At 28.7% G+C, this 13,997-nt stretch overlaps 2 protein-coding genes across 2 annotated transcripts in view; both read left to right on the top strand.

Annotated features, from left to right (window-relative positions):
- The first annotated feature begins 114 nt into the window (after positions 1–114).
- On the top strand, positions 115–909 carry LOC119602479 (prostatic spermine-binding protein-like). Its single transcript, XM_037954024.1, has 3 exons — positions 115–310; positions 389–766; positions 896–909. The coding sequence occupies exons 1-3, from the start codon at positions 115–117 to the stop codon at positions 907–909; spliced, it is 588 nt and encodes a 195-aa protein (XP_037809952.1).
- LOC119602469 (syndecan) overlaps positions 361–13,997 on the top strand; it is a 28,697-nt gene continuing 15,060 nt past the window's right edge. Inside the window, exon 1 of the mRNA XM_037954012.1 lies at positions 361–760. The gene's annotated coding sequence lies outside the window, so the exon portion shown is untranslated. The remainder of the gene's footprint in view (positions 761–13,997) is intronic.

The raw sequence follows: 13,997 nt of genomic DNA, 5'->3' as shown, positions 1-13,997 counted from the left end.
TCATTTTCATCATCTCAATCAAAATCAAAACAATCATTTAAAAAAATTCATTTTAGAAAACAAATAATCATAAAAAACAATTCAATTCCTCTATTTCATTTCCTTCCACACCCAATGATTCTACTACCAACACAACTTCCACTACTACTACTACTATTTCCCCTCACCAATATCACAACAATAATCATACAATCCAACACAACAACAAATACACACACCTTTTACACAACACCAACAAAACACTTCCCATATTGTTCCCTATTTCCCAGACAAAAACAACAACAACAACCAGCAAAATCATGGCAAAATTGTACCACCACCCCCCATTAACCATCACGATGATGATGATTTCAATATTGAGGAGGAAGAAGAAGAGGGTCGCATTTAGCTGGCAGCGGTGATGGTGGTCTCATTGATCGTGGCAACGACAATGATGACGATGATCATACTGGTGATGTCGATGAAGACACAGGTGATGAACTGCCAGATATCACAAAATATCAACATGGCATCTTTGATTCGGCCGCTCCGCCCAAAACGGATCAAGAACATTCCAAAACTCATGATAATGATGATGATGATGATTTCGAAGAGGAGGAAGATTTCGATCATAATCAACCAATTGATCATGATGATGATGATGACGATCATGTCGACAAAACACATTCCGAAGATGATGGCACTGAAATTTATACCGATAATACTGATGAATCTAGCACTGGATCGTCATCATCGTCTTCGTCTACTACCGAAAAACGACGTCAGTGTATTTCAGTTATATTTTTTTACTGTCTCTCTCTCTTTCTTTCTCTGTTTATCATTTATTTGCCTTTTTGTTTAAATGTATTATTTGCTTGATTGCTTCTTTTAATTTGTATTCTATATTTTGCTTTAGTTTTTGTTTTCTAATTGAAAATTGAATTTGAAATACTATAGATTATACTATAGACTAGACTATATACTAGACTACAGACTACAGACTAGACTATAGACTAGACTATAGACTAGACTATAAACTAGACTATAGACTATACTATAGACTAGACTATAGACTAGACTATAGACTAGACTATAGACTAGACTATAGACTAGACTATAGACTAGACTATAGGCTAGACTATAGGCTAGACTATAGACTAGACTATAGACTAGACTATAGACTAGACTATAGACTAGACTATAGACTAGACTAGACTATAGACTAGACTATAGACTAGACTATAGACTAGACTATAGACTAGACTATAGACTAGACTATAGACTAGACTATGGACTAGACTATAGACTAGACTATAGGCTAGACTATAGACTAGACTATAGACTAGACTATAGACTAGACTATAGACTAGACTATAGACTAGACTATAGACTAGACTATAGACTAGACTATAGGCTAGACTATAGGCTAGACTATAGACTAGACTATAGACTAGACTATAGACTAGACTATAGACTAGACTATAGACTAGACTAGACTATAGACTAGACTATAGACTAGACTATAGACTAGACTATAGACTAGACTATAGACTAGACTATAGACTAGACTATGGACTAGACTATAGACTAGACTATAGGCTAGACTATAGACTAGACTATAGACTAGACTATAGACTAGACTATAGACTAGACTATAGGCTAGACTATAGACTAGACTATAGACTAGACTGTAGACTAGACTACACTATAGACTAGACTATAGACTTGCCTATAGACTAGACTATAGACTAGACTATAGACTAGACTATAGACTAGACTAGACTATAGACTAGACTATAGACTAGACTATAGACTAGACTATAGACTAGACTATAGACTAGACTATAGACTAGACTATAGACTAGACTATAGACTAGACTATAGACTAGACTAGAGACTAGACTATAGACTAGACTATAGACTAGACTAGAGACTAGACTATAGACTAGACTATAGACTAGACTATAGACTAGACTATAGACTAGACTATAGACTAGACTATAGACTAGACTATAGACTAGACTATAGACTAGACTATAGACTAGACTATAGACTAGACTATAGACTAGACTATAGACTAGACTATAGACTAGACTATAGACTAGACTATAGACTAGACTATAGACTAGACTATAGACTAGACTACAGACTAGACTACAGACTAGACTATAGACTAGACTATAGACTAGACTATAGACTAGACTATAGACTAGACTATAGACTAGACTATAGACTAGACTATAGACTAGACTATAGAATAGACTATAGACTAGACTATAGACTAGACTATAGACTAGACTATAGACTAGACTATAGACTAGACTATAGACTAGACTATAGACTAGACTATAGACTAGACTATAGACTAGACTATAGACTAGACTATAGACTAGACTAGACTATAGACTAGACTATAGACTAGACTATAGACTAGACTAGACTATAGACTAGACTATAGACTAGACTATAGACTAGACTATAGACTAGACTATAGACTAGACTATAGACTAGACTAGACTATAGACTAGACTATAGACTAGACTATAGACTATACTATAGACTAGACTATAGACTAGACTATAGACTAGACTATAGGCTAGACTATAGACTAGACTATAGACTAGACTATAGACTAGACTATAGACTAGACTATAGACTAGACTATAGGCTAGACTATAGACTAGACTGTAGACTAGACTACACTATAGACTAGACTATAGACTTGCCTATAGACTAGACTATAGACTAGACTATAGACTAGACTATAGACTAGACTATAGACTAGACTATAGACTAGACTATAGACTAGACTATAGACTAGACTAGAGACTAGACTAGAGACTAGACTATAGACTAGACTATAGACTAGACTATAGACTAGACTATAGACTAGACTATAGACTAGACTATAGACTAGACTATAGACTAGACTATAGACTAGACTATAGACTAGACTATAGACTAGACTATAGACTAGACTATAGACTAGACTATAGACTAGACTATAGACTAGACTATAGACTAGACTATAGACTAGACTATAGACTAGACTATAGACTAGACTATAGACTAGACTATAGACTAGACTATAGACTAGACTATAGACTAGACTATAGACTAGACTATAGACTAGACTATAGACTAGACTATAGACTAGACTATAGACTAGACTATAGACTAGACTATAGACTAGACTATAGACTAGACTATAGACTAGACTATAGACTAGACTATAGACTAGACTATAGACTAGACTATAGACTAGACTATAGACTAGACTATAGACTAGACTATAGACTAGACTATAGACTAGACTATAGACTAGACTATAGACTAGACTATAGACTAGACTATAGACTAGACTATAGACTAGACTATAGACTAGACTATAGACTAGACTATAGACTTGACTATAGACTAGACTATAGACTAGACTATAGACTAGACTATAGACTAGACTATAGACTAGACTATAGACTAGACTATAGACTAGACTATAGACTAGACTATAGACTAGACTATAGACTAGACTATAGACTAGACTATAGACTAGACTATAGACTAGACTATAGACTAGACTATAGACTAGACTATAGACTAGACTATAGACTAGACTATAGACTAGACTATAGACTAGACTATAGACTAGACTATAGACTAGACTATAGACTTGACTATAGACTAGACTATAGACTTGACTATAGACTAGACTATAGACTAGACTATAGACTAGACTATAGACTAGACTATAGACTAGACTATAGACTAGACTATAGACTAGACTATAGACTAGACTATAAACTAAACTATAGACTAGACTATAGAATAGAATATAGACTAGACTATAGAATAGACTATAGAATAGACTATAGACTAGACTATAGACTAGACTATAGACTAGACTATAGACTATACCATAGACTATACTATAGACTAGACTATAGACTAGACTATAGACTAGACTATAGACTAGACTATAGACTAGACTATAGACTAGACTATAGACTAGACTATAGACTACACTATAGACTACACTATAGACTACACTATAGACTAGACTATAGACTAGACTAATCTAGAATATTCGATAAATTTATCCTTTTCATATTCAATTTTCATTTAAAACTATTCTCTTCCTCATTGTACCTTAGTAATTGGCATGATTTGTAGTTCATGATTTGATTTCTTAATTAAATAATTTATTGGCTTTTATTTTATTTATTTAAATGTATTTAAAGCTTTTGTTTATTTAAATTAGTAGTTTGTTTTAAACAAATTTTATATTATCAACACAATTTTGATTTTTTCTTCCCAACCACTTTTCTTATTGTTATTTTTTTTAATTTTATAAAATATTTTTTAAAACTACACTTTTCGGGACACCCTCGTATGGCTAAATTAACACTTACAACACATATGTAATTTGGAACCAAAAGAAACATCACTATTTTTAAGCGTTAAAATGAATGTAACTCGAAACCCCTTATACATTTATAAATGGGTCCTTTACTGTTTACACTTTTATTACCTTAAAAACATAATCTACACTGAAATATTTTATAGTAAACTTGAGATTTTCAAACAAGAAAAATTACATCAAAAACCCATCACTGTCTCTCTCTCACTCACTCTTAATCTACACTTTACTCTCTTACTCTTGCCACTCACTCATCATTTCATAATTGTCTATTCACCCATACATGCTCATAATGATGTTTTACAAAATGTTTTCATTATCATAAATTGTATCCTTCATTGAATCATTTGTTCGTTCGTTCATACATTCATTCATTCATTCACTCATTCATTTGTGCATTTTCTCCATTGTTTCATATGTTTTTCTCGACCACCATTTTTTTTTTCTAGTTATTGTTTATTGTTCCTTTTCATTTCAAACTTTTCACATCTGAATTCGTTGTTATTTCATTGTTATTGTTACAGTTATTTACATACGCCCCCCACCTCCTTCAATATGTTGTTTTATATTTTTTTTCTCCTCCTCTATTTTTATTTTCATTGTTTTTGTTTTTATTTAATAAACAAACAAGCAGTACATTCGTACATACGTGTGTTTTTAGTACAAGTACTAAATTATCATGAGCTTATTTGCTCAGAATACAAACGTACATTCATTCATATGTACAATACGTACGTATGTATGAATTTGTGTGTATGTGTATCATTTGCTGAGTGTGTGTGTGCTGTTTTACATACAAAAACAACAATGAAAACAAACTAAAACAGAGTTTTAGTTTTATTTTTTTTTTTTTTATTCTCTGTTCCATTGTTAGTTCCATTTCATGGTATTTGTTCTACTACTCCAAATTCTGTGTTATTTCTTTGTTTACCTTTTTTTGTTAATTTCGAGGTTAAGGGTTTTGTATTCATTTTATCCAAATTTTTGTAGTAATTTTTTTAATTTTCAAATGATTTAAATGATATTTACTAAATAATGGTGCGGGACTTTTTCTTACAGATTTTATGTGTGTATTTTTATGCAAATTAAATTGTACATAATGCAGTTGCATTAACTCCATACTATTTTTAATATTATAATATATACATATTTTATTTTGTTTTTAATTAAGGTGATGGTTTATGACTTTTGACTAAATAATCTTAGATTCTAATTAATTTTCTTAAGGTATGTTCACACCCATGAAATATCTTACACTGTGAATGTATTTTTATCAAGTTTAATGACGTATTATATCCGTTCTAAACCGGTACATCCTTTGGCAATAGAAATTGCTGTAAAACTATTTTCCAGAATATAATTTTTTATAAAATTGTTTGTTTGTGGGAAATATGCGATAACTTAATACAGTTTAAAACACTTTCGTAAAATTTCTCTTTAAATGACAAATGATCAGATAGATAGATAGATAGATAGATAGATAGATAGATAGATAGATAGATAGATAGATAGATAGATAGATAGATAGATAGATAGATAGATAGATAGATAGATAGATAGATAGATAAATAGATAGATAAATAGATAAATAGATAGATAGATAGATAGATAGATAGATAGATAGATAGATAGATAGATAGATAGATAGATAGATAGATAGATAGATAGATAGATAGATAGATAGATAGATAGATAGATAGATAGATAGATAGATAGATAGACAGATAAATAGATAGATAAATAGATAGATAGATAGATAGATAGATAGATAGATAGATAGATAGATAGATAGATAGATAGATAGATAGATAGATAGATAGATAGATAGATAGACTACAGACTAGACTACAGACTAGACTGTAGACTAGACTATAGACTGGACTATAGACTAGACTATAGACTAGACTGTAGACTAGACTATAGACTAGACTATAGACTAGACTATAGACTAGACTATAGACTAGACTATAGACTAGACTATTGACTAGACTATTGACTAGTCTATAGACTAGACTATAGACTAGACTATAGACTAGACTATAGACTAGACTATAGACTAGACTATAGACTAGACTATAGACTAGACTATAGACTAGACTATAGACTAGACTATAGACTAGACTATAGACTAGACTATAGACTAGACTATAGACTAGACTATAGACTAGACTAGACTATAGACTAGACTATAGACTAGACTATAGACTAGACTATAGACTAGACTATAGACTAGACTATAGACTAGACTATAGACTAGACTATAGACTAGACTATAGACTAGACTATAGACTAGACTATAGACTAGACTATAGACTAGACTATAGACTAGACTATAGACTAGACTATAGACTAGACTATAGACTAGACTATAGACTAGACTATAGACTAGACTATAGACTAGACTATAGACTAGACTATAGACTAGACTATAGACTAGACTAGACTGACTATAGACTAGACTATAGACTAGACTATAGACTAGACTATTAGACTAGACTATAGACTAGACTATAGACTAGACTATAGACTAGACTATAGACTAGACTATAGACTAGACTATAGACTAGACTATAGACTAGACTATAGACTAGACTATAGACCTAGACTATAGACTAGACTATAGACATAGACTATAGACTAGACTATAGACTAGACTATAGACTAGACTATAGACTAGACTATAGACTAGACTGTAGACTAGACTATAGACTAGACTATAGACTAGACTATAGACCTAGACTATAGACCTAGACTATAGACTAGACTATAGACTAGACTATATACCAGACTATAGACTTAGACTAGAGACTAGACTATAGACTAGACTATAGAATGACTATAGACTAGAATAGACTAGACTATAGACTAGACTATAGACTAGACTATAGACTAGACTATAGACTAGACTATAGACTAGACTATAGACTAGACTATAGACTAGACTATAGACTAGACTATAGACTAGACTATAGACTAGACTATAGACTAGACTATAGACTAGACTATAGACTAGACTATAGACTAGACTATAGACTAGACTATAGACTAGACTATAGACTAGACTATAGACTAGACTATAGACTAGACTATAGACTAGACTATAGACTAGACTATAGACTAGACTATAGACTAGACTATAGACTAGACTATAGACTAGACTATAGACTAGACTATAGACTAGACTATAGACTAGACTATAGACTAGACTATAGACTAGACTATAGACTAGACTATAGACTAGACTATGACTAGTCTATAGACTAGACTATAGACTAGACTATAGACTAGACTATAGACTAGACTATAGACTAGACTATAGACTAGACTATAGACTAGGACTATAGACTAGACTATAGACTAGACTATAGACTAGACTATAGACTAGACTATAGACTAGACTATAGACTAGACTATAGACTAGACTATAGACTAGTCTATAGACTAGACTATAGACTAGACTATAGACTAGACTATAGACTAGACTATAGACTAGACTATAGACTAGACTATAGACTAGACTATAGACTAGACTATAGACTAGACTATAGACTAGACTATAGACTAGACTATAGACTAGACTATAGACTAGACTATAGACTAGACTATAGACTAGACTATAGACTAGACTATAGACTAGACTATAGGCTAGACTATAGGCTAGACTATAGACTAGACTATAGACTAGACTATAGGCAAGACTATAGACTAGACTATAGACTAGACTATAAACTAGACTAGACTATAGACTAGACTATAGACAAGACTATAGACAAGACTATAAACTAGACTAGACTATAGACTAGACTATAGACTAGACTATAGACTAGACTATAGACTAGACTATAGACTAGACTATAGACTAGACTATAGACTAGACTATAGACTGCACTATAGACTACACTATAGACAAGACTATAGATTACACTATAGACTATACTATATACAAGACTATAGACTGGACTATAAACTAGTCTATAAACTAGTCTATAGACTAGTCTATAGACTGGACTATATAGACTAGTCTATAGACTGGACTATATAGACAAGTCTATAGACTGGACTATATAGACTAGTCTTTAGACTAGACAATAGACTAGACTTTAGACTAGACTATAGACCAGACTTTAGACTAGATTATAGACTAGACTTTAGTCTAGACCATAGGCTATAGACTGGACTGCAGACTAGACTTGAGAGTAGACTATAGACCTGACTACAGACTAGACTATAGACTAGACTATAGATAGACTATAGATAGACTAAGACTAGACTATAGACTAGACCACAGACTAGACTATGGCCTAGACTATAGATTAGACTATAAACTAGAATGTAACGTAGACTATAGACTAGACTATAGACTAGACCATAGACTAGACCATAGTCTAGACTATAGACTTTACTACAGACTAGGCTATAGATAGAACTTTAATGAATAGTTTTATATTAAAAAAAGTTTATTTTGTGAAAAGTTTTATATGTTTAGTTTTATATAGTTATCTTTAACAGTTCTTTTAAAAAAAATATTCTGCATTTGCAATTTTGTGGATTTTAACAAAACTTTGTATTTAAATAAGACAATGTTTTTTTTAATTAAAAATTTCAACTGACATTATAATAAATTTTCATATTCATTTAAAATTATTATATTTTATTCTAAAGCTATTTATCCTTCTTTATACATACATAAATATTTGTGTATGAAATTTTTAAAACAACAATAATATTATTTAATAATATTTACTTTAATATAAAGTGGAAAACCCACAAATTCACACACTCGCATACACATACTTGTTTATATAACTAATTGAATTTTCAATATTTAGTTTATAGTGGACATAAATAATAGACATTTTACAAATTTAATTGCATATTTTTAGTTGTTTAACCAATAATGTTTTATAAATAAATATTCATTCAATGCATTTGCATAAAGTGTTATGGAGGTTAAAATAGATAAAAACCACTTAATGATGTGGGTCCAGTTATTGTTTAATATAATTAACAATAGTTTATTTTATTATATAAAACATAATATTAATTAAATAGTGGAAATAATTAACATTTTAGGAAAAATTTAAGCATATTTTTAGGTAGATTATAGGAAAAATGATTTTTGCCATAGAAATTTAAAGTTTTAATTTTTAAAGTTGCCTACTTTAAGGCCTAAATTATAACCTTAAATTGTCAATCTTCTTCTTCACATTTCATTGCGAACAGCATTTTCTTTTGCAACAAAATTTTGAACTAATTTTTGTTTGTTTTTCTTTTCTTCATCATCTTCATGGCACATTTAACACATGAAACTTAGAGAAAATGTTTTTACGCACTAAATATTCTCTGTACAATATATGACAGCATATTTCTAGGAGTTTTAAAAATAAATTGTTCAACTTTTTCATGGATTTCGCACAAGATATTTATAAGAAAAATAACTATTTATTTGCTTACATGCATTCATTCACTTACTTACAAGTCATTTAATTACTTAGAGAGAAAATTGTTAGAGAAAATAATTATGTCGGGATGTACTTAGTTTTCGTAACGAAAGCTTGGCAGAGATGAAAAACTTATTAAGTATAAATAGCTTTTGAAATTTTACATTAATGGGAAATAGAAAATGTTATTAAAGAAAACTTTGGATAGACATCATGATGTGAATGAGTCATAGTATGAAAATTTTATAATTTTAAATAAATTTTGCAATAGATAACTTTGTTATTTGACAAGTTGTCTATAGAAAACTTTGTTGTTTGAAATTTGTTTGTATGAAAAGCTTTGTTGTTGGGCTATATTTATATTGAAAGCTTAAATGTTTAGCAAGTTGATAGAAAGCTTTAGTTTGATAGATTTTCTTTAAAAAAGCTTTTTTGTTCAAAATGTATAGAAAGCTTTGTTGTGTGACAAATTCTTATAAAAAGCTTAAATTTAACTTAATTTTTATAAAAATTTCTTCATAAAAACTTAACAAATTTTATATAAAAAGCTTTAGTTTTATAAATTTCTATTTGACACTTTATTGTTTCATAAACTTTTTATAGAAAGCTTTTTTGTTTACCCAACAATTCTTTGACAAATTGTTTATATGACATAATTTCTATAAAAAGCTTTATTATTGAAAAAATGTTCATAGAAACTCTATTAATTGACAACTTTTGTATAAAAAGCTTTTGTTTTTATAAAAAAAAAATTCTTTAAAAGCTTTATTTGACAATTTTTTCATAAAAACTTTATATTTTTAACAAGTTTTATACAAAAAGCTTTAGTTTGACAAAACACACTACTGTTTGTTGAAGATTTGAAAGAAAGCTTAGTTGTTATATTAAAGCTTTAGTTTGACATGTGTTATAAAAAAAGCTTTATTAATGGAAACATTTTCTATAAAAAGCTTTATAGTTTAAAATGATTTCATAAAAGCTTTATTTTGTGACAAGTTTTATATAAAAGCTTTATTTCAAAATAACCTAAAACATTATTACATACTTGAAAGCTTCGGTGAAAAAAACTTTTATTTTTATAGAAAAACTTTTCTATTAAGCATTATTTGCCAATTATTGAAATAAAAATTATATTGTTTGACAACTTGTAAAATATAAAGCTTTAGTTTGATAGCTATTCCTTTTAAAACTTAATTGTCTTAAAGAAAGCTTTGAGGTTTGACAAGTTTTTTGAGAAACATTAATGTTTCAAATTGTTTATAGTTAGTTTGCCGTGTTATCTATAAAAAGTGTTAGTATTTAATACTTTTTCTATAAAAAGCTTTTTTGTTTAAAAGGGTTTCCATAAAAACTGTATTATTTGACAACTTTTTTATAGAAATCTTTTTGTTTGAAAATTTTCTATAGATATTTTATTGTTTTACAAGTTTTATATAATAAGCTTTAGTTTGCCTCATTTTTTACAAAAAGCTTTTATGTCACAACTTATCCATTAAAAACTTAGTGGTTTAACAAATATTATTTACAAGGTTTTGTTGTTTCAGTGTATTTTATAGAAAGCTTTTATTTTTATGATTTATTTATAGAAAGCTTTATTGAGTGATAAGCTTTACTACAGAATGAATTAGTTTTCTATAAATAATTTTGTTGTTTGCTATATAAAGCTTTATTTTAACATGTTTTCTTCTACAGAATTCATTAGTTTGATGATTAGTGTTATATCAAAAGCTTTAAAACTTAACAAGTTTTCTTTCAAAAATTGTATTGTTTGTTAAGTATTTTTTAAAAAGCTTTGTTGCTTGACTCATTTTATATAGAATCTTTGCAATTTGACTATTATTTATAGAAAGCTTTTAACATTTTATAATAAAAACTTAATGGTTGGACAAGTTTCTTATAGAAAGTTTTGTTGTTTGATAAGTTTGTTATAGAAAGCTTTAAATGAACAATTTTCTATAAAAAGCTTAATTATTTGACAAGTTTTCTATAGAAAATCGTATTGTTTGTTTAAAAAAGCTTAATTTTGACATGATTTCTTCTACAGAATTCATTAGTTTGATAAGTTTTATATAAAAAGCTTTTAAACTTAACAAATTTTCTTTTGAAAAATTTATTGTTTGTTAAGACTTTTATAAAAAGCTTTGTTGCTTGACACGTTTTATGTAGAATCTTTGCAATTTGACAATTTTCTATAGAAAGCTTTTGATTAAAAAGTTTTCAATAAAAGTTTAATTGATTTACAAGTTTCCTATGGAAGGTATTGATGATAAGTTTGCTATAGAAAGCTTTAGATTAAAACGTCTTTTATAAAAAACTTATTGTTTGACAAGTTTTCTATTGAAAGCAAGTTTTAGAATGTTTTATATAATCTTTGTAATTTCACTATTTTCTATAGAAAGCTTTAAATTAAAAAGTTTTCTAACAAAAACGTATTTATTTTACAAGTTTCCTATAGAAAGTTTTGCTGTTTGATATGTTTGCTATTGAAAGCTTTAGAATCAAACTTTTTTTAAAGCTTAATTGTTTGACAAGTTTTCTATAGAAAGTTGCGTGATAAGCTTTCTAAGGAATACTTTAGTTTGACAAGTTTTATATAAAAATCGTTTAAATATGACAAGTTTTCTTTAAAAAATATATTGTTTGTTTAAGTTTTTATAAAAAGCTTTTTTTGTATGACAAGTTTTATATAGAATCTTTGCAGTTTTATTATTTTCTATAGAAAACTTTAAGGCTTGATGAATTCTCTGTAGAAAGCATTGTTTTTTAACTTTCTTTAGAAAGCTTTAATTTAAAATGTTGTTTATAAAAAGCTTATTGAAGAAGTTTTCTATAAAAAGCTTAATGAAGAAGTTTTCTATAAAAATCTTAATGAAAAAATTTTCTATAAAATATGTTGTTGTTTGATATGTTTTATATAGAAAGTTCTAGATTAAAAAGCTTTTCTGTTAAGTTCTCGGTAGAACTTCTAAACTTTGTTATTGGACTAGTTTTCAATGAAAACTTTTGTAGTTTGAGAAACAATTTGGAGATATTTGATTCTAAAGCTTTCAAAAAACTTTTTCGCTTACCCTCGTTTTCATATTGTAACAAATTATCATACATACTTATGCATAAATAAACTCGATTTAATTAATCCCTTGAAAGTTCAATTTTAGAGTATGAATTTTTGTACTTACATATGTATGTATGTAAAAAAATAGCTACATGTGTGAGTGTCTTTTTAACAAGGATTTTCTACTTAAAACATAACATCAGCGCAGAATATCTTTCATAAAATTAAAGAATGAATCTCAATGACTTTGGCGCTGGTGATGATGATGACGATGACAATGTCGATGTCGATGACGACAATCTGCTTCATCATTTTCATTATTATTATCAGTTACTGTCATCTCATGATACAGAACATGTTGTACATACAGTCATGGCTCCTTTTCATATGATTTTCTGTACGTGTGTTGAGTTGTTGCTTCAGCGAAAGTCAATCAATGTATTTTTATATCCTTCATCAGAGTGTTAAGGATATATGAGTTTGCATAAGTTAAACAAAATGTAATTGCGATCTTATATAGATATTGAATGAAAAGCTTTGCTTTCCTTAAACTTTTAGTAAATCATTCGAAAAGTTGTTTATAAAAAATCAGCAAAATCGGTCTTAAGAATCTGAGATATGAACCAGATTTTCTATGGTTTTTGAACAAAGTTTGAGATACAAAACAAAGCTTGCTGAAGGGTTTATGAGATTCTTTATTGTCTAACCTTATTTGATTTTATTATTTTATTGTCATTCGTAATAAATTTGTTACAAGTTACTTATTTTTTCATTCCTTCAGTTACTGTTCACTTGACTTCTTTTCAAGTCGTAAACAAAGTTAAGGATGTCTTGATTGTCATGAAATTTAGGAAAATAACAAATAAGTTTTTAAGTGGTTATTGACTGCAAGTTATTGAACAAGTTGAAAAAAAAAAAACTTCTTTTTGTTCTATGAAATTTCTAACATTGGCCATAAAAAGTTTATGCATAATAAAATTCCGGGAAAAGTTTTTCAATTTCACTTCTCCATTAAACAGACTATCTGTCTGTTGTTATCAATTAATAATGACACAAATTAATTTAACTTTTAAATGACATAGCAGCACGCTAGCAAAATAACATTTAA

This window comes from Lucilia sericata, unplaced genomic scaffold (genome assembly GCF_015586225.1).
Source record: "Lucilia sericata isolate MDLA Ls3-8-SP2 unplaced genomic scaffold, ASM1558622v1 Contig000234F_arrow, whole genome shotgun sequence".
Taxonomy (NCBI): Eukaryota; Metazoa; Arthropoda; class Insecta; order Diptera; family Calliphoridae; genus Lucilia; species Lucilia sericata.
The sequence above is the reverse complement of the archived record's forward strand: the minus strand, read 5'-3'. Positions and strand labels throughout refer to the sequence as shown.